Below are 25,513 nucleotides of genomic sequence, written 5' to 3' on the forward strand. Positions count from 1 at the left end.
AATGTATTCATTACCCGATGTTTCGCTCACCTTTCACTCAATGTTTTTTTCTGTAGGATTAACAATTGCATTTTTGCACGAATTAAACACTTAGACCAACTTTAGTGTAAATGATTACCTTGGAAGACATACTTACTGGTTCACCCTCTCCTGTTGTTCTATGTGCATTCTTCTTTCGCCCCTGCTCTGGATTTTTCTGGAGCATATAACACAGTAACCATTCAGTAAGAAAGGATTCTGTTCATGGGCCTACCCAATCAATACAAAGTATACATAGAATAAAAACATGCTGTTATCTGTATGTTTTAAAGAGTTTTTGAACATGTGTAATTAAAGCATTTACAATTTTAAACACTTTTTATTGCCAGAAAATGATGAATATACACTCTCACAAGCTCGGGACATAACTAAGATACGCACGGGCAGAGAAGTTACTCACGGAGAGAGAAGTTAAACGTTTAATGTATACAATTATTTTTGCGAACACTAATTGTATAGCCTCAATAATATTGAAATTATCTTATATACAGGCGGCTACGTTTTATAAAAAGTTTATAAATGAAACTTGTAGCATAATGACTTTTGAATGTATCCAATGATAACTGTAGTAATTACACGTCTACCCTTATATCAAAGTTAATTAGAAGCTTGTTAAACTATTCGTAGGGTTAACTCTTTAGGTTAAGAAAGATCAGTTTATCTCCTCAATAAAGCTTCACAATTGACTAACGTTCAAATCTTTCACACGTGACTTAAAGGGATATGAACAAGAATTTCTGTGTTGATATATATTTTGTTGTTTGCTATATTCATATATATGGTAATATTAAAGACTCAGTGAAACAAAAACAAAAAGATACATCGATCGTAGCTATAATCGTAGACAACAAAGGAGCATATTACTGTAATAAGCAATTTCGCTATATCCCATCTCGTCACTTCATGCTTTGTCCTGATGTGACTTTATAATCACTCGCAAAGATTCCACATCGATTATTTTATAAGCGATTTAAGTATATTGTTTCTCAGCAAGATGCACTTTGTGCACACGATTAATTCGTCTAAACGTTTTGCAGTGTAATCAGATTATCGATTGCAGTGTCACAGTGGAGTTTAAATTTATGTAATTTGCCAATGCAAGAGTATCAAATGGTCTTACACATTGTTTTGTTAATCATTCTGGATATTGCCATTGCACAGGACGGTCTTAATGAGGTTTCATAATAATCCGTTAAAGTTTTAAAGAGATAAGGAGTGTTCACATATCACTTAGTTTATCAATTGAGATTGGCCTGTACATTGTGTTTAATTCTTTATGCAAATATTGTACAATTGTGTTTGTGACCTTGGGACGGCGTGACAGTCTCATGCTGTCTGTATGCACAATATGTCAAGAACATAAGTTTCGATCCAAGTTTAATGGGGATTGTCATACAGACGCACAAAGGGCATTCCTTGTACACCCTCTGCTTCGCAGCGGATAGGGGGGCGGATGAGTGGTTAGCAGTATTATAATGTTAAACGTAAAATCTTGATTTATTCGCATGTATGTTCGCATGTATGTTTTAGTTCGAGAATAATTCAACTTACGGTTTCTAATACTGATACTTTAATTGGTTCGACAGGCTTTGCTTACGTTTCCTTTGACTGATGATAGTTCAAGAAATGTGAATGATTTGTGTCAAAGTGCAAAAATTGCTATACAATATGAGTTTCCCGATTAAAATTATGCATAAATTATATAAAAATGAACATTTTAGATTATTTAAATATTTAAGCAAACAAGTAAATAATGTATGGTAAATCTTATCAAATATGTGTTTAGTTTAAAATAACTCAAATAATTTAATTTATTTTAATACATGAAAACGGCATGTAAACACAAATTTTATAACGATTACCATTCATGTGTAGACTTGTTGGTTTACCGTCTTCTGCTATCTTACCTTCGTTCTTTTCTGGCTTTTGATTAAGTGGATTTTCCTGGATAAAAAAGCAATAATAATAAAAGTTAAGAAAGTACGATATCAATAGGACTCGGCACGACAGAAACATTCAAAGCAAAATGTCCACATATTAAATACAACCAAGTTTATTTTTAGGAAGCTATGATCATGCCAAGACTAACCTACAGCAAACTGTCCTTGTGAAAGTTATATTATCGCTGTGATATTATTGACATTTACGAGTGATTCTGTCATCAAATGAACAATGCACACTTTGATAAAACTTAAAGGAAATTCTTTAAATGTCATTTGAGAATCTTCATCTAGGCATGTATGCAAAGTCTCGTGAAAATCCTTTAAATATAAGATACCATATAGAGGGAACAAGAGAATTAACTAAATCATCATGCTGGTGAACTAAAAGATTTTAGGTAAAAAGCAATAGTCTTTGCTTACACTTATTTTCTCTTATAAACGTTGAATAAGTGTAACAAGGATACGGGTCATTACAAAACACAATTAGCTGCAATGCAATTATGTGTTGCAACGTTAACTTATGCATAAAGCATCTTTAATACAAACGTTTTAAATTATTCGTAATATTACAAACCTTTTCAACAATGACTTTTTCTTTAATCGCTGGTTTTGCCTTCTTTTAATGTTCAAAATACAAAAAAAATATTATTCATTTATTACATTTTACATGCTGGTTTGCCATTTTATTCTGATACAAATGTTAATATTTGCCATTTTAATACAGATACAAATATATATATTTGTCATTCAATACACATGCAAATGTGTAAATTTGAAAAAGTACACTAATAAGCTGAACATAAGAAGGAAATTTTTATGTAAAAGTGATCGTAGTTTGCATTAAATGCAATATTGGAAGCCTTATAGTATTTCATTCATCAGTGAGTGTTATGACTTTTATATAAATAATTATTGCTTAAATATTTACAATAATTTAAAGAAAACTCAACTCCGTTTTAGTGCAATTAATTGGATGCTCTTTTCAATAAATTGTGACTTACTTGTCTGTGGTCACCGTTTCTAATGTTTTATCTGATTTTTTTTCTGCTTTTTAAGCTTAACTGGCTTTTTCTGCACAAACAATTATTCACTATTTAATTCAACAGGATTGTATTCCTTCATAAATCAAAATGAACACAACGTATAAAGATACTTCCGCTTCCGGTGTAAACACTTGCATCTTTTGAATTCGCAAAAAGAAATGTAAATTTAACACTAAACCAACTTAAAACCTCAATGAATTTATAAAGCAGACTATTCAGATGGGTAAAGGTGTATCTGACACAGGTAATCAATCCGCTTCGGTTAACAACAATAGCCCTAAAACACGGAACAAAAGACCAAGTTCAAGGAAGAGAAAAGTTATCTCCCCTGAACAGGAAAAAATCGCGAAAGCTGAGAAAAAAAGCAAACCGACTTCCGAGTCAGACACTGACAGCTCGTGTGGTGGTTGGGCTGATTTAGACATAGACATACCCACGTCAAATTACTTTTCCCCCCTAGTCGAGCCAGTGATGTCCAATCCATCTAATACAAACGCAGACATTACGGTGATCAGAGCCCTTACAGACAACATGAGTTCACCTGAGTTAGGCCATAACTATACACTAGGGTCATTTCCTCAGACCTCATTGAGTTTCACCATACAGTCAACCCCTGTCCAAGGACACGGTCAACCAAGCTCATTCATAACTGACTTCGACATACAAAGAATAGTACAAACTCTCCGCATGTCATTGAGAAATGAGATTCAGTCAATGGTCTCTGCTACAGTAGCAGAACACGTAGTTCCACTGCAGAATGAACTTGTAGAGATGAAAAACACCATTGCAAAACTAAATTCTAAATTGGCTGATCTTGAAACTGAAGTGGACAACAATAATCAATACAGTAGACGACATTGTGTTTTGATCAGCAACATCGATGAGAAACAGGACGAGTCAACTGATGAGATTATTCTAAACATTGCGAAAGACAGTGGTTGCTCCATCAACATCAATGATATTGATAGGTCTCACAGGAATGGACCAAAGAACAGTACTAACGGTAAACCTAGAGACATAATTTGCAAGTTTACAAACTACAAGGCAAAGTCTAATTTCATGAAATCCAGAAAGCAACTAAGACTCAACAAAAGCAAAATCTTTATAAATGAGCAGCTTACACCCATCCGGAGACAAATAGCATACCAATGCCGACAATTGAAAAAGGACCCCCAGTCTCCAGTGTCCGACACATGGTCATTCGATGGGACTCTATAGACGAGTTAATTGTTATTGTTTACATTCGGGATTTTTCGCGCATGCGCACTGACTGGTTGGCAAAAACACTGGTTACAGTAACGTAAAACATGTATAAAGGGCTTTTGTTTAGTCAATTAAACGATAAAAAAATCCGAAATAAACATTACAACTCTTATACAATAGTGCAAATATATCATATTTAGTACCAATAAATAAATGTTTCATCATATGTATAATTTCCTCTTTATAAAAATACAAATTAGTTATTAGCATCAGAGTAAACGTGGTCGGAAGACTAAATACTGACAATACCACACAACAAAACAATAAATTAGCCGTATTCTTTTTTATAGTAAGACTTTAAAAAATGATATTTAAAAACTTATAAAACATATATTAATTTGATTATAACTATAAACGGTGTGGATATTGTTATTGCTCATCAGCGATCGAAAGTGTATTATAAGAGGCGCATTTGATCAATTATAAAACAAAGCCATTAAAAACGGAATACATTACAATCGTTAAATGTTGTGGTAATTTTCTTTTCCATAGAATGAATTTTCGTTTCGTTTCCATTGAATTACAATATTAATAAATTTGAATATACAAATGAAAATAAAACCTGCATCTTGTGCAAATTGATCTGTCTTTGCATGTATATTGAAATCTCTTAACAAGTAATAAGGAGTGATACATTTAACAATCTAGAATTTTATGATAAATATATATATTAATTTAATTTATTTTACATAAATATTGTTTATCCATTGTGATTGCTTGGTTTCATGATGGTGTTACGTGCAATGCAAGAACGTACAATCTTTACACTAAATTGACGAGTTTACATTTGCCGGTACCCGCGGTAAATACATCAATTGTGTAGCAGTAATATTGAACAATATTTTAAATTTAAAGTTATAAAGCACTGTATTATTATGATTAAACTGGCTTACATATAAATACGCATGTTCTTGTTAATCCGTTTCAGACAAATATCTTCTTTTTTTAATATGTTAAATTATTTATTAAAGCAAATGTTACGTATTTTGGCTTTAATATTTGGCTTGCTCAATATGACTGCTCAATATGCCAAGAAATGGCATGGAGGTATCATAAAGTCTGCCACATGTGGTCTATGCAGGGACCCAATTAAAGTATTGGTCACTATGTTTATGACACCGGCATGTTTTCTGTGTAATTGTCTGGGCAGTCTCCGATCATAACGAGATAAAAGTGTCAAAATTGGTGTGCACAATTAAATAAAACAATGAGATTTATTAATTTATTTGTTGTGTAACAAGGTAAGTCTGTACAGATATATTAAGATTAAAATCAGTTACTATATGTTGCGCACAAAAAGCGATCTATTTGATGTTTGTTTTCATCCTTATTTGTGTTTTTTCATTAAATTTAATTTATTCTAAAAGAATTTCCATTTTTGAAATTTTGTATCTAAAATGGACGTGAAGATGCGTTTAGTAGAGATTTTTGTGGTAACCACATAACGAGCTCGTAGATAGTGTACGTTCCACTCCATAGCTCGTTTTTAGTAAACACAAATAATAACAACAATATAATCGTTCCAAAAATGAATTTCCACGCATGCTTATGTTTTATTCAGACATAAATAGTAAAATTATATTTGATACAGTTCATGAGTATCAATAAAAACGATGATAATGTCAACCTTCTCTATATGCGCTTATAAGAATTCCACCTCTTTTTGCCAACCAGTGGGCGGAGTCTAAAGTTTGCAGGTGCGTGTGACGTCACGCGTTAACTCGTCTATACATCAGAGTCTCCAACCAAAAAGAAAGCATTAGGATAAACTGCCTCCAGGACCTTTGCAAGTTTGGATACAAACCCAAGTAGAGAACATTGACCACATGTTGCCAAGTCATACAGAGTGGGTTCATGTATTATTTCAACTTGATGTCTACCAAATCTTAGTCTTCAACTCACTATGTTCATTAAATTTATATATCTTAGATGTATCAAACTTTTACTGCATACAAACTTGTTGTCACATGTTACATAAAAGAGTTTTTCATGTAATTATATTCTGTTCATCAACAAAAAGTGTCCATAAAATCACATCAAGGTGTTAAAACAAGTATAAAAACAAAACATTACACTATAGTCATAGTACAAACTCATTTACACACTGTAAATAATTTATAAAGTGCTGTTTTCTAATTAATTTGTAAATAATTTATAAGGTGCTGTTTTCTCATTAATTTGAGTGACCATTTACTAAATTGTTGTCTCTTGTTTCCCTTTTTGCTAAAATATACTATGAATATATTGTGTGAATGCAATATATGACATGCAAATTATGTATATGTTATGAACAAATCCATAATAACTGTGTATTTTTCCATCAAAATGTCAATATGTGAAACCATGTTAAGTATACTCATTCTATCAGATACTCACTTTCTACATATATACAATAATGCAAACATTAACCTATTACTTACAATAATGGTATTATTCTTGACCAAATGTATGTAACGAATGCCATACACATTTGTAAATATTATGAAATTTGTGTGTAATTTTTATTGTATATAACTTAAAATGTTAACTTACAAAAATGTAATTATTCCTGCTCCAATGAAAGTAACGATTGCCATGCTAATTTGTAATATGTTGAAAAACTTGTCAAAATTGTGTGTCTTTTTATTATAATTTTTTTTTTAACTGTAGATCTATATAACTTAAACGGTATATTCAAACTTGTTGTCACATGTTACACTAAGAGCTTCTCATATAATTAAAACAAATTTCTGTTGATCAATTGAAATTGTCCATAGAATTACATTAATGCATAGAAACAAGTAATTTAAAATACATTATACCATAACCATATTACACAATAACTTACATACAATAAATAATTTAGAAGGTGTTGTATTCCAATAATTTGTGGAAGCAATTTCTAAAATTGTGTCTCTTTTTTTCCTTTTTACTCAAATATACTGTGAATATACTGTGTGAATGCAATATATGACATGCAAATTGTGTATATGTTATGAACAAATCCATAAAAACTGTGTGTTTTACCACTAAAATGCCAATATGGGAAACCATGTTAAGGAAACTCATTCTACCATATACTTACTGACTTTTTACCTACAACAATGCAAATATTTGCCTGTTTACTTACATAATGTGATTACTCCTACTCCAATCTGTAACAAATGCCATCCAAATAAAGTAAAAGTTATGTAAATTGTCAAAATTGTGTGTTATTCTTATTGTATGTAACTTAAACTGTACCCATATTTCTCGTCATACTTTACATAAAGAGCTTCTTATATAATTATAATAAATTGATGTTTAACAATAAAATTACAAATAAATAACATGAATGTGTCAACAAAAAAGTAATCAAAAAGACATAATACTAAAGCCATAGTACAAACTTTTTAACTGACTGTAAATAGTTTACAAGGTGCTGTTTTTCTCATTAATTTGTGTGATCATTTAATAAAATGTTGTCTCATGTTTTCTTTTTTCCAAATATAATATGAATATTCTGTGTAACGCAAAACATGACATGCAAATTATGTATATGTTAAAAACAAATCCATAATTACTGTGTGTTTTTTCATTGAAATGTCAATATGTGAAATCATGTTAAAGTAATGAAAATTGTTAAAATACCTTTTCTTTTTTTTTCTTCTCTTCTTCAATACCAACATAACTTTATAATGAAAATTAAATTTTAACATTGCCACATTGCATGAATATACCTATAAAATGTAAATGTGTACTCCATGAGCTTCTATTTACAGTTTGAATAAAAAAAAAATCAATAATAACACTTACATGTAAATGTATTATACCACAACCAGGCTTACTTCTTGCGTAAATAATGTTAATGTAGTTTAACACCAAATTTTCTAAATTAAACTGGTAAAAAACTGCTTATATTTATAAATTTCCTTTCCCTAAGGGGTTATCAACGTAACTTATATGTTATCAGTACTCTAAAAAATACTATATTATTTCAAAATTATTAATGTAACTTCTAAAACAAATCTTAATATCTTCTCATGTTAAGAAATTATTGTATAAGGATATATCTATTGTCAACCATCAAACAATACTACTCTGCATTACACCTTTAATAGACCTGCTGTTGGCATTATACATATACTGTATTTAAACTTTTCCTCAATCTGTTTGGATAATAAATTGCATCACTGCTAGGTTCATGCACAATATCATCCACATAACTGTTTTCATAGGCACACACAATAAATCAAACTAAAATAAACCATGAACCATTACACATGGCAGGTAACTTGTTTTTGACCTCATTGTTGACACAAGATATATCTAGATCAATAGATTTCTAAAATTAATCTGTGGCTATGCACATCTTATAAAAATGCAATCACAAACTTTGAACTCAATCCGATAACATTAATATAAGCTAGCATCTTTACAAAAAATAAATAAATCACTACCTAATAAACAATTCAAATAATCTTGGACATTTTCGCTTTCAATTTCTAAGATTGTTTGATATTACTGTTTTTCTGTCTCAAAACAGCATTGACCCACTTCCATTCTCTTGTAACATTACAAGATTATGACAAAAGTGAGTCATCTAATTATTTCACTGCACACAATGAATAAAAAACAACTCAAAACTGAAAGTAGGTACTGATACTACAATAATTACATTCAAAATGTGCATAAATTAAAAACAAATTATTTATCAAATCAATTGAGTAGCGATCCACATTGACAATTATGTATCTTGCTTCTATAAGCCTGAGGTTATTAGAAAATAAATGCTAATAGTGTACTGGAGTACATAACAGATGACATCATGTTATAAAATAATAATCTATGACAATGGTGTATAAAAATTATGCATAAAAATGGTGCATATTTAAGTTGTGTTAGGTAAATGATGGTTATCAGTAGTTGATAACAAATGGTAATTATGTACATAGTATGTATATTATATGATAAATCTTTCATGGTGTATATGACACATGGTAATGTTGTACAAGTCACTCGACAATATGTTATGCATGCATGTTTCTGTATTGATTATTCCCAAGCATTTAGTTTTGAACATAAAACTGGTAAATGTTTCAGATACCTCTTTAAGTAAATATTATTGGAAATTTATATGTACCCAGTAAATGGTAATGATGTTCAAGTCATTTAATAATGTGTTATGCATGTGTGTATTGATTGTGTATTTTCTTGCACTTATAGTTAAACATAATATAGGTGTTAACTTACTTAACATATATTTAAGGTGTATATGATAAATGGATATGTTTTATAAGTCAATTGACAATATGTTATGCATGTGTGTATTGACTGTTTGCTATCAATCAAATATGAACTTGAACAGTTCCTGGGTGACTGAGTTATCTCACTTTGTACAGCAACTTACAAATTATGTACCTATGTACTCTCTTGCTTTTATACAGTTTAACCCCACATACTGGATGACCAATTTTATATTTGTACATCAACATAATTAATTATTACTTTTGAAATCTCAACACTTACATATTTGAACTCCAGCTATTGGTTGATTTATATTTTGATGTACAGCAACTTAACCTTTTGTGTACTCACAACCACTCATATATTTCGAAGCTCAGCTGCCAGATAGCTTATCTTGCTTGTTAGGGTATTTGTTTAGACCTATTGTGTTGTTTGATTGACTGATTGCAAGTAAATCCATATGCTAGGTCAATTAATCAAGCAGTTATCCAACATATCAAATAGCAAACATATACTTTCTACTATGATTTGTAAGATCTTACCAGACTTGCTTCTTGTAAATATATGTCCAAATGTTGCCTTCAACTGTGGTGTGCAATAAAGCCCACATCAACTGGTAATCCATCCACGAATAAATAAATCCACAAGCTCGGAAAATGAATATAAACACTATGGTGAAAACACACATCCTTTTCTATTTTATTTTGAAAATGCAACCACACACATTTCATTAAAAATCACCCAATAAGATGCACTTTTCGATATCAACTTCACCTGAAGTTACTTGTCAACTCGTATTAAGAAAAAAATAACACAATTAACACGATCACTCACTCCTAACTTGTGCCTAAATAGTAATCTACAATCTTTCGCCACACACTTAGTGCACATGTATTCTTTCAGCTTGCGGAAATCGTGCACATTGTACAAACACAGACTATCCCGTTAACACGCCGCAGTAGCATATAATTCAAGCTTTGTAAACAGCTGTCATTTTTTGTTTTGCCCAAGTGCTAAGCCCATGTTGCGTAGATCCTTGTACTATTATGTTACTACGCGATCATTCAATATAAGCTCCACTTTCTGTATCATTTATACAGCCCATAATATAAATTTATCAATTGAGTTTTTAACATCTCTTTATAACATCAACATGACCAAATTTTTTGTTTATTTTTGTTATTCTTCTCTTCTCATTATTCCTCCTTCCTTCTTTCACTTCTTGCGGGCCGGGCGCACGATAGCTTTTTCCTCATCCAATTCTTTTTTGAACTCAGCATTTAACGATGTACACTGACATAGGAGTGTACAGGATGAGGATAGGTTTGTTCCACTCTCGGACTATGAAAAGTAAAGGGCTTCAACACATGAATATGTTCGAGTTAGTTTGCTGGCTGGCAATCCTTCTTCTTAGAGGAGGCGATGTCCATCCAAATCCTGGACCCGACAGCTCCCTTGATATGTCATCCTCTTCATCGGGTACATCTTTCTCATCTTCAATAAATGATGCATTTGCACATAATCTAAAAATTGTTCATTACAACGTTCAGAGCTTCCTCGCAAAGAAAGATATTCTGTATGCCGATCTCAACAATTTTGATATTATAGTGTTTACTGAAACTTGGCTCAGCTCAACAGTTGACACTGACGACCTACTTTTTCCTTCTTATCATAAGCCGTTCAGACGGGATAGAAGAAATGATCCCCATGGAGGTATTCTAGTATACGTAAAATCCGATCTCTTTGCCATTGAGCGACCTGACCTACAAATTGATGATCTAGAATGTCTATGGGTCGAACTACGTATAAAGGGAAGGCGTCTTTTATCTGGCTCTTTCTACAGACCACCAAACTCTTCTCCTTATCTACTAGAATGCATAAACGATTCGATCTCACTAGCCGTTGACACCGGTATTGAGAACATTGTTATCACAGGTGATTTTAATCTTGACATGAATAAACCACAGTGCAGGATCAAAATGGAGACCCTTCTTTTACAGTATAATCTCAAACAGATTATTAAAGAACCTACTCATTTTACTGAAACCTCGAATTCCATTCTTGACCTTTTTATAGTAACACCTTCCTTGAAAGTTCTAAAAAGCGGCGTTAGAGAACCCTTTCTTAACCAGCAACTTCGATTTCATTGCCCAGTCTACTGCGTCATAAACTTTAATAGAATAGCTGGATCTAATTTTAAACGTAAAATATGGCTATATAAATATGGGGACTACACTAATCTAAGACAACTTGTGCAGAATTTCGATTGGAACAGTTGTTGTGATAATAATATTGACATATACACTTTAAATTTCACACGTCAACTTATCAGTCTCTGCGAAGCTACAATCCCGCACAAAATAGTTACAATAAGAACAGCCGATCCTCCATGGCTACATACTAATATTCGTAAGGAAATCCGACGCCGCAAACGAGCATACAAAAAAGCCAAGGCTACTAATTTAGACCGACACTGGCACATCTTTCGCCAACAACGTAATATTGTTAATAATCTTGTCAGATCAGCGAAAAAAGTGCACTTTGAAAATCTCGCTAAACTTATACGTGAAAATCAACACTTATCATCCGACTTCTGGAAAATAATAAAAAAAATCACAAATAAAAACACCACACAAAACGAGTTGCCTCCCTTAATTCATAATGGTACCATATATGAGTCACCCCTTGATAAAGCAAATATTCTTAATTCATTCTTCCAATCTCAATCTACTTTAACTACACCAAATACGCATATGCACAACCTACATTCCCAAGAGCCAGATTACCCCGTCCTTGAAGATCTAATTATTTCCCGTCAAGATGTCTTGGATCCCATTAAAGTGATGAAAACGGGAAAGGCATCAGGTCCAGACCAAATAAATAGTCAAGTTCTAAAGCAAATTGCATCCGAGATTTCAGGTCCCCTACAAAATCTTTTTAATTTTTCTATTAGTAATGGTAGGGTCCCACGGAGCTGGAAAGAAGCAACTGTTTGTGCACTTCACAAAAAGTCTTATCCTCAGGATGTTGAAAATTACAGACCGATCTCTCTTTTAAGTGTTTTAAGTAAATGTCTCGAGAGAATTCTCCACAAATATATCTTTAACCATTTAAGGGCTATTGAATTCATAACCCCATCTCAATCAGGCTTCATTCCAAAAGATTCCACCGTCAACCAATTAGTCTCTGTGTATCACTCCTTTTGTAAAGCCCTTGACGAAGGTAAAGAGGTTCGAGCCGTTTTTTGCGACATTTCTAAGGCCTTCGACAGAGTATGGCATGAAGGACTTATCCACAAGCTCCGACTTAGTGGTATCTCGGGCAATCTTCTATCTTGGTTAAAAGACTACCTACATGAGAGGACCCAGTGTGTTGTAATCTCTGGCTGCCAATCTGACCCATTACCCATAAACGCTGGTGTCCCTCAAGGGTCTATATTAGGGCCCCTCCTCTTTCTCATTTATATAAATGACATTGTACGAGATATTCACTGTCCAATTCGCCTATTTGCAGACGACACCACGCTATATATCATCGTCGACAGCCCTGTTGATGCGGCTAATCATCTTAACACTGATCTTGCAAAAATTCATTCCTGGGCTGATAAGTGGTTGGTAACCTTCAATCCATCCAAAACCGAATCTTTGGTTGTATCTAGAAAAATCAACCGCCCAATCCATCCCCCTCTCTTTTTCAACGACTGCCAAATCACTGAGGTTTCGTCTCACAAGCATCTTGGCTTAACTTTTTCTGATACATGTTCCTGGCATGACCATATTGAATCAGTCATGAAAAAAGCATGGCAAAGACTCAATGTAATGCGAACTTTCAAGTTTACGCTCGATAGAAAGTCTCTTCTATCGATTTACACAACATTTATTAGACCAATTCTTGAATACGCTGATATAGTCTGGGATAACATTAATACACAAGATGAAATAGAACTTGAGAAGATTCAACAGGAAGCAGCAAGGATAATCAGCGGGGGGACACGTTTGGCATCCTTGCAAAACCTATACAATGAAACTGCTCTCGAACCATTAAAAAATAGGAGAACAAAACATAAACTAACTCACTTCTATAAAATGTATAATTTACTAGCACCCCCATACTTGTGCACACTTATCCCCTCTAGCGTGGGAAAAAGATCTGCTTATCCACTTCGTAACTCTAACAACATTCGCAGTATCCAATGCAAATCACAACTTTTTACTCGATCTTTCCTACCATCAACTATAAACTTATGGAACAATTTACCGGAATCGGTGAGAACGGCTCCTTCTCTCTCTGCTTTCAAAGCAAATCTTAGTAAAGATAAGAAAATAATTCCCCAGCATTTCTACGATGGGGAGCGGACATCTAATATTCTACATGCGCGTTTACGAATGCATTGTAGCAGTTTAAATGAACATTTGTACTCAAAAAACATTGTACAAAGTCCATATTGTCAATGCGGTGCGATTGAAGACACATATCACTTTTTCTTCAATTGCCCCATTTATGCAGAAAAAAGAGTTATCCTTTTTAACAATCTGTCTAGATTCTTACCCATAACTTTGCAACTTCTTCTTTTCGGTGTTAAAGACGGCTCATATGAAGTAAATTCATTAATATTCAAACATGTTCAGTCTTACATCCGAGATAGCCATAGATTCTAACCTATTTCTATCTCAGGAACAAACCATATTCTGCTAACGATGCCCCGTTCCCGCAACTGCTTCCTTTCTTACCGCAACTTCTCTAATTCTGAAACTTTACTCTTCCACTGCAATCCCTTTCCTTCTCCACTTATTAGCTCTTATGCTATCTACATTACTCTGTTATAATTTTTGTATTATAGTTTATATTAATTTTACATTTCTAACCAGTATGCAATAATCTATCACTGTAATATATTGTTCGTAATTTTGACATGTCTTTAAATAGTTGTTATACGTTTGGTTGTTTACACCATTACAGCAGCGCTTCTAACTGACAGAAGAGAGACATAGTATAAGCCTCGAGCTTCCTTCTCAATTCTGTCCAATTGTATTCTACAGCCTTTATGTAAAGCAATACTGCAAGTCTACCTGCCTAGCATATTGCTCAAATATAATATGTATGTTTGTAGTGTATTGCTTATATGTACTTTCAATGAACTAAATAAATAGTGTTTAAACCAAAGATGATCCCATTATACGGTTACATGCATGTATATACGCGTTTTTGATGCTGTTATAATCCAACTGATTTGAAAGACTGATCATTTTAAGCCTGACCAATAAATCATTAATACCAAGACAGAATCGGACGAGCGTTATTAACATTGCAACATCGTTAAATGCCATCTAAACATATGCTTCCTTCCCTTGATAAAAATGCTTGTTCCCAGAGCAAAAAGTATCCACCAATAATTCCAATCATACACGCAATAAATTACTAATTATCTAATACTCCTTAACATTATTGACTCTTTCTTCAGTCGCTGAATCTGCATTATTTCCACGCTGCAATTAAAGTTATACTTATCCTTGTTTGTTTGCCAGAAAATACAGCTATATGACGAGTCCAATCTGTCAGCAGCAATAAATATATCATATTCCTTCTTTTCTCAATCTTTTAACATGATTAAATGGTTGTGTTCTAATTTAAAGTTGTGTGATTTAATATATGGTTCATAAAATAAAATACCCATAAAGTGAAACTATAGCTGCCCCAACTTGCGAGAAATTCTACAATGCGGTCTTATATCTATGGCAAGGAACCGATTGCAAAACATTGAGACAAGTTATGTTTGTAAACTGCATAAACACAGTGCACCCTACTTAGGAGCACATTTTGCTCCTGTTTGATTCTATGTAAAATGGTAAAACGGCGATTTATATTAAACAAACAACATTTTCATTTGAACATGATACTTTATATCATTTGCGATTGACTGTGATCACTTCTCAACATTGTCTGTTTATATTAAAAATATTATTGACTTTAAAACAACATCAACTTTAATTTATTTAAAAAAAATACCTAACATTGGTAGACTTCCTGGTTCACCGTCTTCTGCTATCTTACCTGCTTTCTTTTCCGCTCTGTGCTTAACTCGCTTTTCCTGGATTAAAATTGTGTATATGAGTATAGAAAGGATGTTATTTTTAGGCCAAGTCATAAAAAAGCAGTTCAGAGGAGGATATCCACATCTTTAACACAACACTGTTTAAAAAACAACAACAGTAACCTAGGTTCATTTAAGAATAACAAACTGCAAAAGATACAAAAATACTCGGCAAAGGACCGCTATAGTCTTCGCTGTATTGTTGACATTCACGCGTGACCCTGACCTCGGAATGGCTTGAACACCTAATGCCTTCTTAATTAACAATGTCTAATAAAATAAAGATAAACCAAGATACTTGTTTAATGGGCGCATACGGCGGCGTGACTGACTAATGCTTTTTCATAGCAGCATCATTTAAACGCGTATGCTAAGATTCGTGAAACTTCTTGAAGAATAATATAATATATGGAGCAAACAATGTTTTGGAGAGGAGAACGAAGAAATTACTTACGTTTGCGTAATGCTTTTTAACTTAAGAACTCAATATTCTAGTGTTGTTTATTAATTAAGTCAAAAGTATAAAGTTCTACAGTCCGTGCTTAGTAAAGCTGAAGAAATGTTATAAGCTTACGGTACATTACAAAACACAGTAAGCCGCAATAAAATTGTGGTATTGTAGTGTTAAAATATGCATACAGCATACCTAAGACATTCTTGGATTTTTCATTTTATTACAAACCTTTTCAACTGAGACTTGTCCTTCAATCGCTGGCTTTGCCTTCTTTCACTACTTAAAATACAAAAATAAATCAAAAGCTAGTTAGCAATTTACTGATACAAATGAATATATTTGCCACTTTGTGCAACGGTATATTTTTTCCATTTGATACACATACAAAGGTAAATATTTGCTATATTACCGATTACACGCCGAACCTAAAAATGATATGTTTACGACGGAAAAAAAATCTCGTTGTTTGCAGCAAAAAAGCAATAATGGAAACTTAAAATTTTATAACGAACCTGTTCAACACAGTCTTTTCCTTCAATCGATGGCTTTGCCTTCGTTCATGACTTAAAATACAAAATTAAATTACATGCTAGTTTGCAATTTCATACTGATAAAGATGAATATATATGCCACGTTGTGCAACGGTATATATTTGCCATAATAAAATAAAATAAAAATATTTGCAATACTACCGATTATACACCGACCCTTAAAATGATATGTTTACGACAGAAAAAAATATCGTTGTTTGCAGCGAAAAAGCAAACATGGAAACTAATAATTCAATTACAAACGTTTTCAACAGAGACTTGTCCTTCAATCGCTGGCTTTGCCTTCTTTCACTACTTAAAGTACAAAAATAAATTACATGTTAGTTTGCAATAGCATACTGATACAAATGAATTTTTTGCTACTTTGTACAACGGTATATATTTGCCATTAAATACACATACAAAGGTATATATTTGCAATACTAACGATTACACACCGAACCTAAAAATGATATGTTTACGACGAAAAAAATCTCGTTTGCAGCAAAAAAATAATAATGGACAATACAAATATTTTATTGTTTAGTGATTTTAATCGCTCTTCTCCAAATAATGCATTCTTGATATTTACAATTATTAAAAGCAATGGCAAACCCAACTCCAATTTGGGATAGTAATTGGAAGTCATGTTTAATAAATATTGACTTACTAGTCTATGTTTGCCATTTTTATTGTCTTCTCTGCTTTTTTCTGTCCCTTCAGCTGTACTGGCTTTTCCTATATTAACAAATAGTCACCACTCAATTGAAAGGGATTATATTCAAATCAGAAAAAAAATAAAAAAATAATACCATCATACGGTTACATGCATGTTAATACTTTTGATTATATGATTATCCAACGCACATGCAACACTTATCATTTGTGGAAAGAATTTGAATGCGTAACAAATAAATAAGTAACATCCGAACATAATCGGAAGAACGCAAGTTGAAGACGAGCGTTATTAACGTTGAGGCATCGTTTTATGCCCACTCTCCCGATATGCTTGAAACTTGACGAAAATTTTCAATAGCAAAAATTGTCCAACATTAATTTCAATAATACACGATATGAATAACTAATTATGTAACACACCTTTACATTAATGACGTTTTCTTCAGTCGCTGGCTTGGCCTTCTTTCCATTCTGGAAATTAAGAATACCTAATTCGGTTGCCATAAAATACATCTCTATATCAAGTCCAATCGGTCAGCTGCCAAAGAAAACATTTCTTCTTTTCTCTTTCTTTAAACATTAATGCTTGAATGTTTGCGAACTAATTAAAAATATTGGTTTGCCATATATTGGTCATTTAACAAAATACACATTAAGTGAAACTCCAGCTCCACCAGCAGAAAAGCGAACCTTAGTGATGCATTGCCATCCTTTATTTATGACAAGCAACCGATGACTTAACAGTGTGACGAATAACATGTGTAAACGTAATTAACAAGACTGATTATTGTGAAAATTAGTAAGAATGGCATTTCGCATCATTTTAATTCAATGTATTTTTACAGCAATGATAGTAATGTGAGTAGGACAAATTAACCCAATTTAAGTAAACACATAAACAACTTAAACGCTTGGTGATGTTTAGAAATAAAGCTATACTTACTGGTTCACTAGCATTTGCATTTGTATCTGCCTTCTTTTTCCCTCTCATCTTAATTGGATTTTCCTTGATTCCAAATACAACATGGATAATACTTAAAAGATGTGGGATATTAACGTGTTCACAGAAGATTCATAACTGACAGAAACTTTTGCAGACTTGTTTAAAAGAGTTTTTGAAAGTTAACCCTCAGCTTTAATGTCATTTTAATGGTGCAAACTCTTTCACAGTAACTGTGTAATGTTAAATGTCTGGTTTGGCGCTTGAAAGGACTACTCATGCATAAGTGAGGCATCATGTAAAAATAAGTTTTTTTCTCTAGCGCTCTATCCAAATCCTATTTAATATTTAAAGCTACACACCTTGAAATCAAATACATGTTAATCAATACATATAGATGCAATTTGAAAGTGTGCAAAATTGTCATTAAATGTATAGCCTAGTTAGCAAGTAATTTATTATTTTTCAAATGGTACCGCTTTTAAAACCGAAAGTAGGATTTATACGTATTCGTCCATTTCGACAAACGCGATTATTTTTAAGTTTTAAAGCGCAAAAAAGACGGATTTCTACCTTGTTACCACCAGAGATATTCTAATTGGCATAAATAAAATTAAATCTATAGCCTTGTTAGCAAGTAAATTATCAATTTTTTAACGGTACCGCTTTTAAAACCGAAAGTAGGATTTCAATACGTATACGTCCATTTCGACAAACGCGATTATTTTTATGTTCTAAAGCGCAAAAAAGACTGATTTCTACCTTGTAACCACGATATATATTCTAATTGGCATCGATAAAATATGTTTCTTATTATACTTACATTTACTTTGCCAAAAATGTTGTGTGGCTAAAAGTTTGACAGTTTCTGTAGTCCATGGCGTTGCGTCTCTGTCTATGTTTTATATTTATAACATACTATAGATTGTAATTTACAAATCAAATTTTATAACAGAAACATACATATGTCATACGGACGTAATCCTTTGCATAAACACTTTAAAACACGACAATGTTTCAACACACTATTCTTGTTGACATTTTATTTAAATGTTAATTCGAATATCGTTATCGACTTAGGCTACATCACACATAAACAAAGCGCTGAAGATCTGAATGTTCGCTATGGCATAATCTTTGAGGCAACTCATTTTTTTTAATTAATCGCAAGTTTGAAATGACCACACGCCATTTAAATTTATAAAGAGTGTCTTACCGCACCGGTCGAGATGTATGTGCATTGTTTATCATCCTATTTATGTTATAGAGATAACTTAGACAAAATAACAACAACATGGTCCTTTTTGACGCTCTGAAAGCATAGAAAGTATGATAAAAATGGTATAATGAGAACCAAATATAAAGAAAACTTGCAATCAATATCATATTAAATGAATATTGTTGGAATAACGAATACCTATCACACTAAATAAAAATAAATAAATCTGCGAGCAATACTTTTTACTCACGACTTAAGTAGTCATAAAGATAGCCCTGTTGACCCGTACTTTGTTGTTTATGCATTACTTTTTACCCTAGCAGTTGACACGGTGTCAACCAGTCTCTGACCTTAACATGAGTATTGAACACTAATGCGCTTTTTGGCCTAGCTGTTTTACCCAGCTTTTCGCCTTAAATGACCTTTACATAACGCCAGCAGACACAAATGAACATATTCGAATATTTCATAGGCTAATTCAAGATAAATCCCCTGAATTTTGGCTATATCACTGTGTCTGTGCACAGAGTAAAGAATGTAGCCCTGTTTTTTGTAAGGAATTCCGGACTACTCTCTGCATGTTCAAACGAAACAAATTTTGGCCCAGTTACAATTACACGTTAAAATCCATCTAGCAGAATATCAGGGTCTGTACTCGGTTACTAAATCGTCCGGGGAAGACATAAATTACTAACGATAAACACAGTTTTGCTTTCAAGATGAGAAAACAAACACTATCGAAATAGTATAGGGTCGAGATAAGAGTTTAATTATTTACCACAAATGTTTGCCCTACTCGGTCAGCACGTCTGGAAATCATAACTGAACGCCTGGATAGGGTACCCTTATTTACCAGTTTGCTTTTTTGAATTCAATTTTATATCGAAAAGCATAAAATGTGCCATTTACAATTCACAATGAGATTTTTAAAGACTCTTATGCCATATGCGCCCATCATATTTATAGCTCACTCAGCCTGCGCATCTCTCAGTCTGGTTAGGGGATACATAATGAGACCATAACATCTTTAGTGATTTTATAGCGAACAGCATTGCCTCTGACCAGACTGCGCAAATGCACAGGTTGGGCTTGAGCTACGCTGGCCGGAACGCCATAAGACCCATTTTCGCATGACGCGGCTATAAAAGTGTGATTTAAATATGATAAAAACGCACTCAACGTCTATTTAATTGAACATGTATGATCGGATGCATTCGATAAAAGCGCTGAAGGTACTGGAGTTGTTCGCTCTTTGAATGTATTTAATAATACAGTCACAGGATATGAAGTTCGACTTTATAACGTGCACCAATCGAACGGCTTCGAAAAATACACCATTGTAATTTACTTTTTATTGTCTACAGAAGTCAGATTTTGCAAAAAAATAACAAGGAAAATTACATGGATTTATAATCTCTCATAATTATATACATGATTCACACAAACTCCACTTATTATTACAAAGATGTAGCTTAGTTTAAGCATGAAATATCTTAAAAAATATTTTCAACGTATATTCTGACTTTAAATCAAGTCAGAAAAATACGTTTTTAAATAATAAATTAAAAAACAATGGTTTATATTGTTTTGTTGTGTATCACTTGTTAGTCGCATATTCACCGCATGAAATGTGTGTTATTAAGTGCACGTACATTCAAACCACAGGTCAATGTTCGTAAATAAAAAGTATACAACGGCATATATATCACAGCGTATGTGTCCTAAATGGCTTATTATGAGTCAGGAGCTGCGCTGTCCGCTATAAATCACGCAATATTTCGTGGTCTTATTAGGTTTCTCCTGACCAAACTGCGAGATGCGCAGGCTGGGAAATAGCATATGGCATGAAACCCATTTTCGCATGACGCGGGTCTTAAACATCTTTTTGTTTCTTATAAATGGAACATCTAAACACAATACTTTTCGACAGAAATTTGAAGTCAAACTATTTTATCTAGCAAACTGGCGAATTTCGGTAGCCTATTCAGTCTTTCAAGAACGATTTCCATACCGACTTATTGAGTACGGCACCCATTTGTTGTTAAATAATTAAACGATTTCCGACTTATAATGACACTATACTATTTCGGTAGTTTTTTTAATCTTTAAAGCAAAACTGTGTTATCGACGGTTATCAATAGTTCTTTATGTCCATCCCGGATGATTTAGTGACGCTCAAACCAGCTTTTCGCATCGATTGAAATCTTCGCATTTTGACTCTGTACTCTGTCAGTAAAGCTCGATTGGTAATTGTCGGCTCGGGTACTGTTACTCTTAAGTATACTTAAATTTACCCCGGGTACGGAAAATATACTAACACGTAGCCGGCCAATTTAGACTGTACCCGAGTTTTATTCCCGTCCATAATCCGATGTCGTATTGGGTTGTTCCGTTTTTTTTCCCGTTGATATGATAATGAATAGTCTGTTATTAAGGTTTCGATTTAATAGCCCCAGCTGCTGCGCTTCGCGCGTGTGTATGTGTATTTCAGAGATTATTTACAGAACCCGCTGCGTGTCCGCGTATGCATCTATTGACTGACTTCTCCTGTGACTGTAAGGATAACTGTGTTACGCGATTTGTAGTTAACTCGCAATGTACTATTTTCATTATGCAAAAAATGTTATGTAAAGAATACTCTTTCACGCCTCAAACTTATTCTCCGCGCGGATGCGGATAGTGTTAAAATTGTGTATCTCAAAGAAAACACTAAACAGCTTGCATTCAATTTTTGAGTGATTTGTTGAACAGTAGTACTTTGCACACATATTTTCAAAACACCTCTATTAACCTTAGTTGTCGTTGGGAACAACTAACAAATCGGGAAATGTGGTGAGAATCAGCGAAGATTAAATAATCCAAAAATGTACAGAAAAATATTATCACAATCCATTAAACAAAAATCCATTAAAAAACGCGAAAACAATAACATGTTGTTATATGTTTAAAGCCACACAACTTATTTTGCATAGTACATTTAAGTATAAATAAGAAACATATTTTATATATGCCAATTAGAATATATCTGGTGGTTACAAGGTAGAAATCCGTCCTTTTTGCGCTTTAAAACATTAAAATAATCTCGTTTGTCGAAATGGACGTATTCGTCTGGAAATTCTACTTTCGGTTTTAAAAGCGGTACCGTTTGAAAAATAATAAATTACTTGCTAACTAGGCGATAGATTAAATTTTATCAATACCATTAGAATATATCTGCACCCGATTGTATAAACAGTTAAACCGGCGGTTAACCACATACCGGCGGTTAAAAGTCGGTAACATGTTGGTAACTGGTCGGTAAGCGTTCGTATAAAATTTGGCTAGTTATACCGATCGGTTAAAACCCAGTTAAAACATACCCGGCTTCAATCTCTTGCACGACGGTCACATTACATTCACCTCTGTGTTGGGCTCAGAACGGACTATTGTTATGAAAGCGTCTCATTCATGTCATGATCATTCCAAGCGTTCATCATTGAGGTTACAGTATACTAAACAATCTCTTGCACGACGGTTACATTGCATTAACTGCATTAAAGAAAACCATCTCATACCATGATATCTTATATCAGTCTTAATTAATTATTATAAAATTGATATGTTTTTTATGTTAAGAAACCAACATACATAAATACGTCGAAACAATGCCTAACGTCACTGAATAAAAAATATGTACAATTGTTTACATTTGTGAAGTGCGTGGAATGATTACATCTGTGTAAATAGGCAATAAAATAGTTCCAAAGAGTTGCATTAAAACTCACAAGTTTTTGCACGATTTATCGTACATTAAAAAGTCATATTTCTTAATTAAATGCATGCGATCTTAAATATCCACACAAATATACATTGTATGCGTTTGTTCGGTTTTAGCTATTTGGTAGACAAAATGGCGTGCTGAGCCTTATGCAGAGTTGTATGTGAGAGCAAGGAACGACAACTCTGCGTGGAGATTGACCCTGCTTCCCTAGGTGGGTAAGTACAAGTAACCGAGAGGTAACTTACACAAAATGGCCGCGGCGCGCGACATTATAAAAGATAACCATCGACGACCTTCACAATTTCGACGAGTAAACAACAAATTGCAGCGACTGACACTTTATTTGGCTTATTTTACAGGGCAATACGATTTCCGACTTCGGACGACGAATTTGAGGACGCACAGAACGTGTTTCTTATATTCTGTTATGGTTATGCCGTGTGTGATCCGATGGATCAATGGCGCCCATGTTAAAATCATTTCTCCGAGAACAGGGAACAACAAAAGTACAAACAATAAACAAAACACGTTCGAACTAGTATCTAACCTTTAATAATCCTTTAAAATCCATAAATAATCCATTTAATTCAATAATTGACGAGTTTGCATCTAGGGTCTTTGATAATTATTTTAGCATAGTTAACATGGTTAAATAAAGACCCTTTTGCCATCATATCATTATATTCAAACGAGAACTCAATAAACTTTCTTCTTCGTCACACGCTACGTCATGTACTCTATGTACAGTACTGCTGTTAAAATGAAATGAAGCAGTTTATCAAATGTGTCGTGTTCTGAGAAAAATGGGCATAATGCATGTGCTAAAAGTGTCGTCCCATATTAGCCTGTGCAGTTCGCACAGGCTAATCAGGGACGACTCTTTCCGCTTTTATGACATTTTTTGTTAAAATGAAGTCCCTTCTTAGCAAAAATCAATTTTTGGCGGAAAGTGTCGTCTCTGATTAGCCTGTGCGAACTTAACAAGCTTATCTGGGACAACACTTTACGCACATGCATTATGCCCAGTTTTCTCAGAACACGACACAAATAATAGCCGTTGGTAAACTCGGTTGCATTTGCAGATTTCTTCATACAAAGATATATTTAAACTTGAACAATGTTTTATTTGTCTATGGTAAATTCCCTTATTGAACAAGAAAGTAAGTAAACATAAGCCAAATTAGAAGAATAGTCTAGCATGTTACGACGACCATGTATTATTTTTATGTTACATCTAAAACAACTAGAAGAATAGACGTCTTTGTAAGCACTCTCTTGCAGTTTGGAAGTACCAGGGATTCCGCTAAATGATGCAAATCCCGACATCATTATCAATTTGTCCCTGGTCATTTTGATGAATTCATAGTTAAAATTTACACTTTATTTTATTGTGAATTCATTTGTAAATGAATTTGATAAACAAAAAATACATGTCGCTATTTAAAAGCGTGACACTTATAAGCGCGAAAATTACGTCATTAGAAAATGCATTGTGGGAATGTTTTGGTTAAAGTTACCAGTGGTTAAATTCCACTATGCGCGGTTAGGTAACTTTGCGGTATATCGTGTTTATACAATCGAGTTACCTTGAAGGTTACTATACCTGAATAACCGCAAACTTACCAAGGTTTGAATGTTACCGAGCGGTAACTTTAACTAGCGTTTATACAATCGGGCGCTGATGTTATTTTACATGTTCGGCTAACCAGAGGTTGCTGGTAAGTTCACTGTGGTATTTGTTTTATGGCATTTAAAATAAAATGCCCAATGACAACACGACATAGTGTTCTGTTATTGTTTCTTTCCCTTACATAGTGAACGTGTTGGTAGAGACCTAAAAGCAAATAAGGAACATAAAATAATAAGTTATCGATCAGCACCCGATTGTATAAACGCTGGTTAAAGTTACCGCTCGGTAACATTCAAACCTTGTTAAGTTTGCGGTTATTCAGGTATAGTAACCTTCAAGGTAACTCGATTGTATAAACACGATATACCGCAAAGTAACCTAACCGCGCATAGTGGAATTTAACCACCGGTAACTTTAACCAAAACATTCCCACAATGCATTTTTTAATGACGTAATTTTCGCGCGAAATGTCACGCTTATAAACAGCGACATGCATTTTTTTATATCAAATTCATTTACAAATGAATTCACAATAAAATAAAGTGTAAGTTCATCAAAATGACCAGGGACAAATTGATAATGATGTCGGGATTTGCATCATTTAGCGGAATCCCTGGTGCTTCCAAACTGCAAGAGAGTGCTTACAAAGACGTCTATTCTTCTAGTTGTTCTAGATGTAACATAAAAATTATACATGGTCGTCGTAACATGCTAGACT

At 33.4% G+C, this 25,513-nt stretch overlaps 1 protein-coding gene across 1 annotated transcript; it reads right to left on the minus strand.

The window, feature by feature from the left end:
• Nucleotides 1-121: 121 nt before the first annotated feature.
• LOC127873430 (uncharacterized) lies at nucleotides 122-19,217 on the minus strand. The gene is made up of 10 exons (XM_052417295.1): nucleotides 19,010-19,217; nucleotides 18,190-18,252; nucleotides 17,667-17,717; nucleotides 17,239-17,306; nucleotides 16,833-16,883; nucleotides 16,551-16,601; nucleotides 16,267-16,317; nucleotides 15,545-15,581; nucleotides 1,902-1,983; nucleotides 122-196 (listed from the first exon to the last, which is right to left on the minus strand). The coding sequence occupies exons 2-10, from the start codon at nucleotides 18,235-18,237 to the stop codon at nucleotides 159-161; spliced, it is 477 nt and encodes a 158-aa protein (XP_052273255.1). The 5' UTR covers nucleotides 18,238-18,252; nucleotides 19,010-19,217; the 3' UTR covers nucleotides 122-158.
• Nucleotides 19,218-25,513: the final 6,296 nt, after the last annotated feature.

This window comes from Dreissena polymorpha, chromosome 3 (genome assembly GCF_020536995.1).
Source record: "Dreissena polymorpha isolate Duluth1 chromosome 3, UMN_Dpol_1.0, whole genome shotgun sequence".
Taxonomy (NCBI): Eukaryota; Metazoa; Mollusca; class Bivalvia; order Myida; family Dreissenidae; genus Dreissena; species Dreissena polymorpha.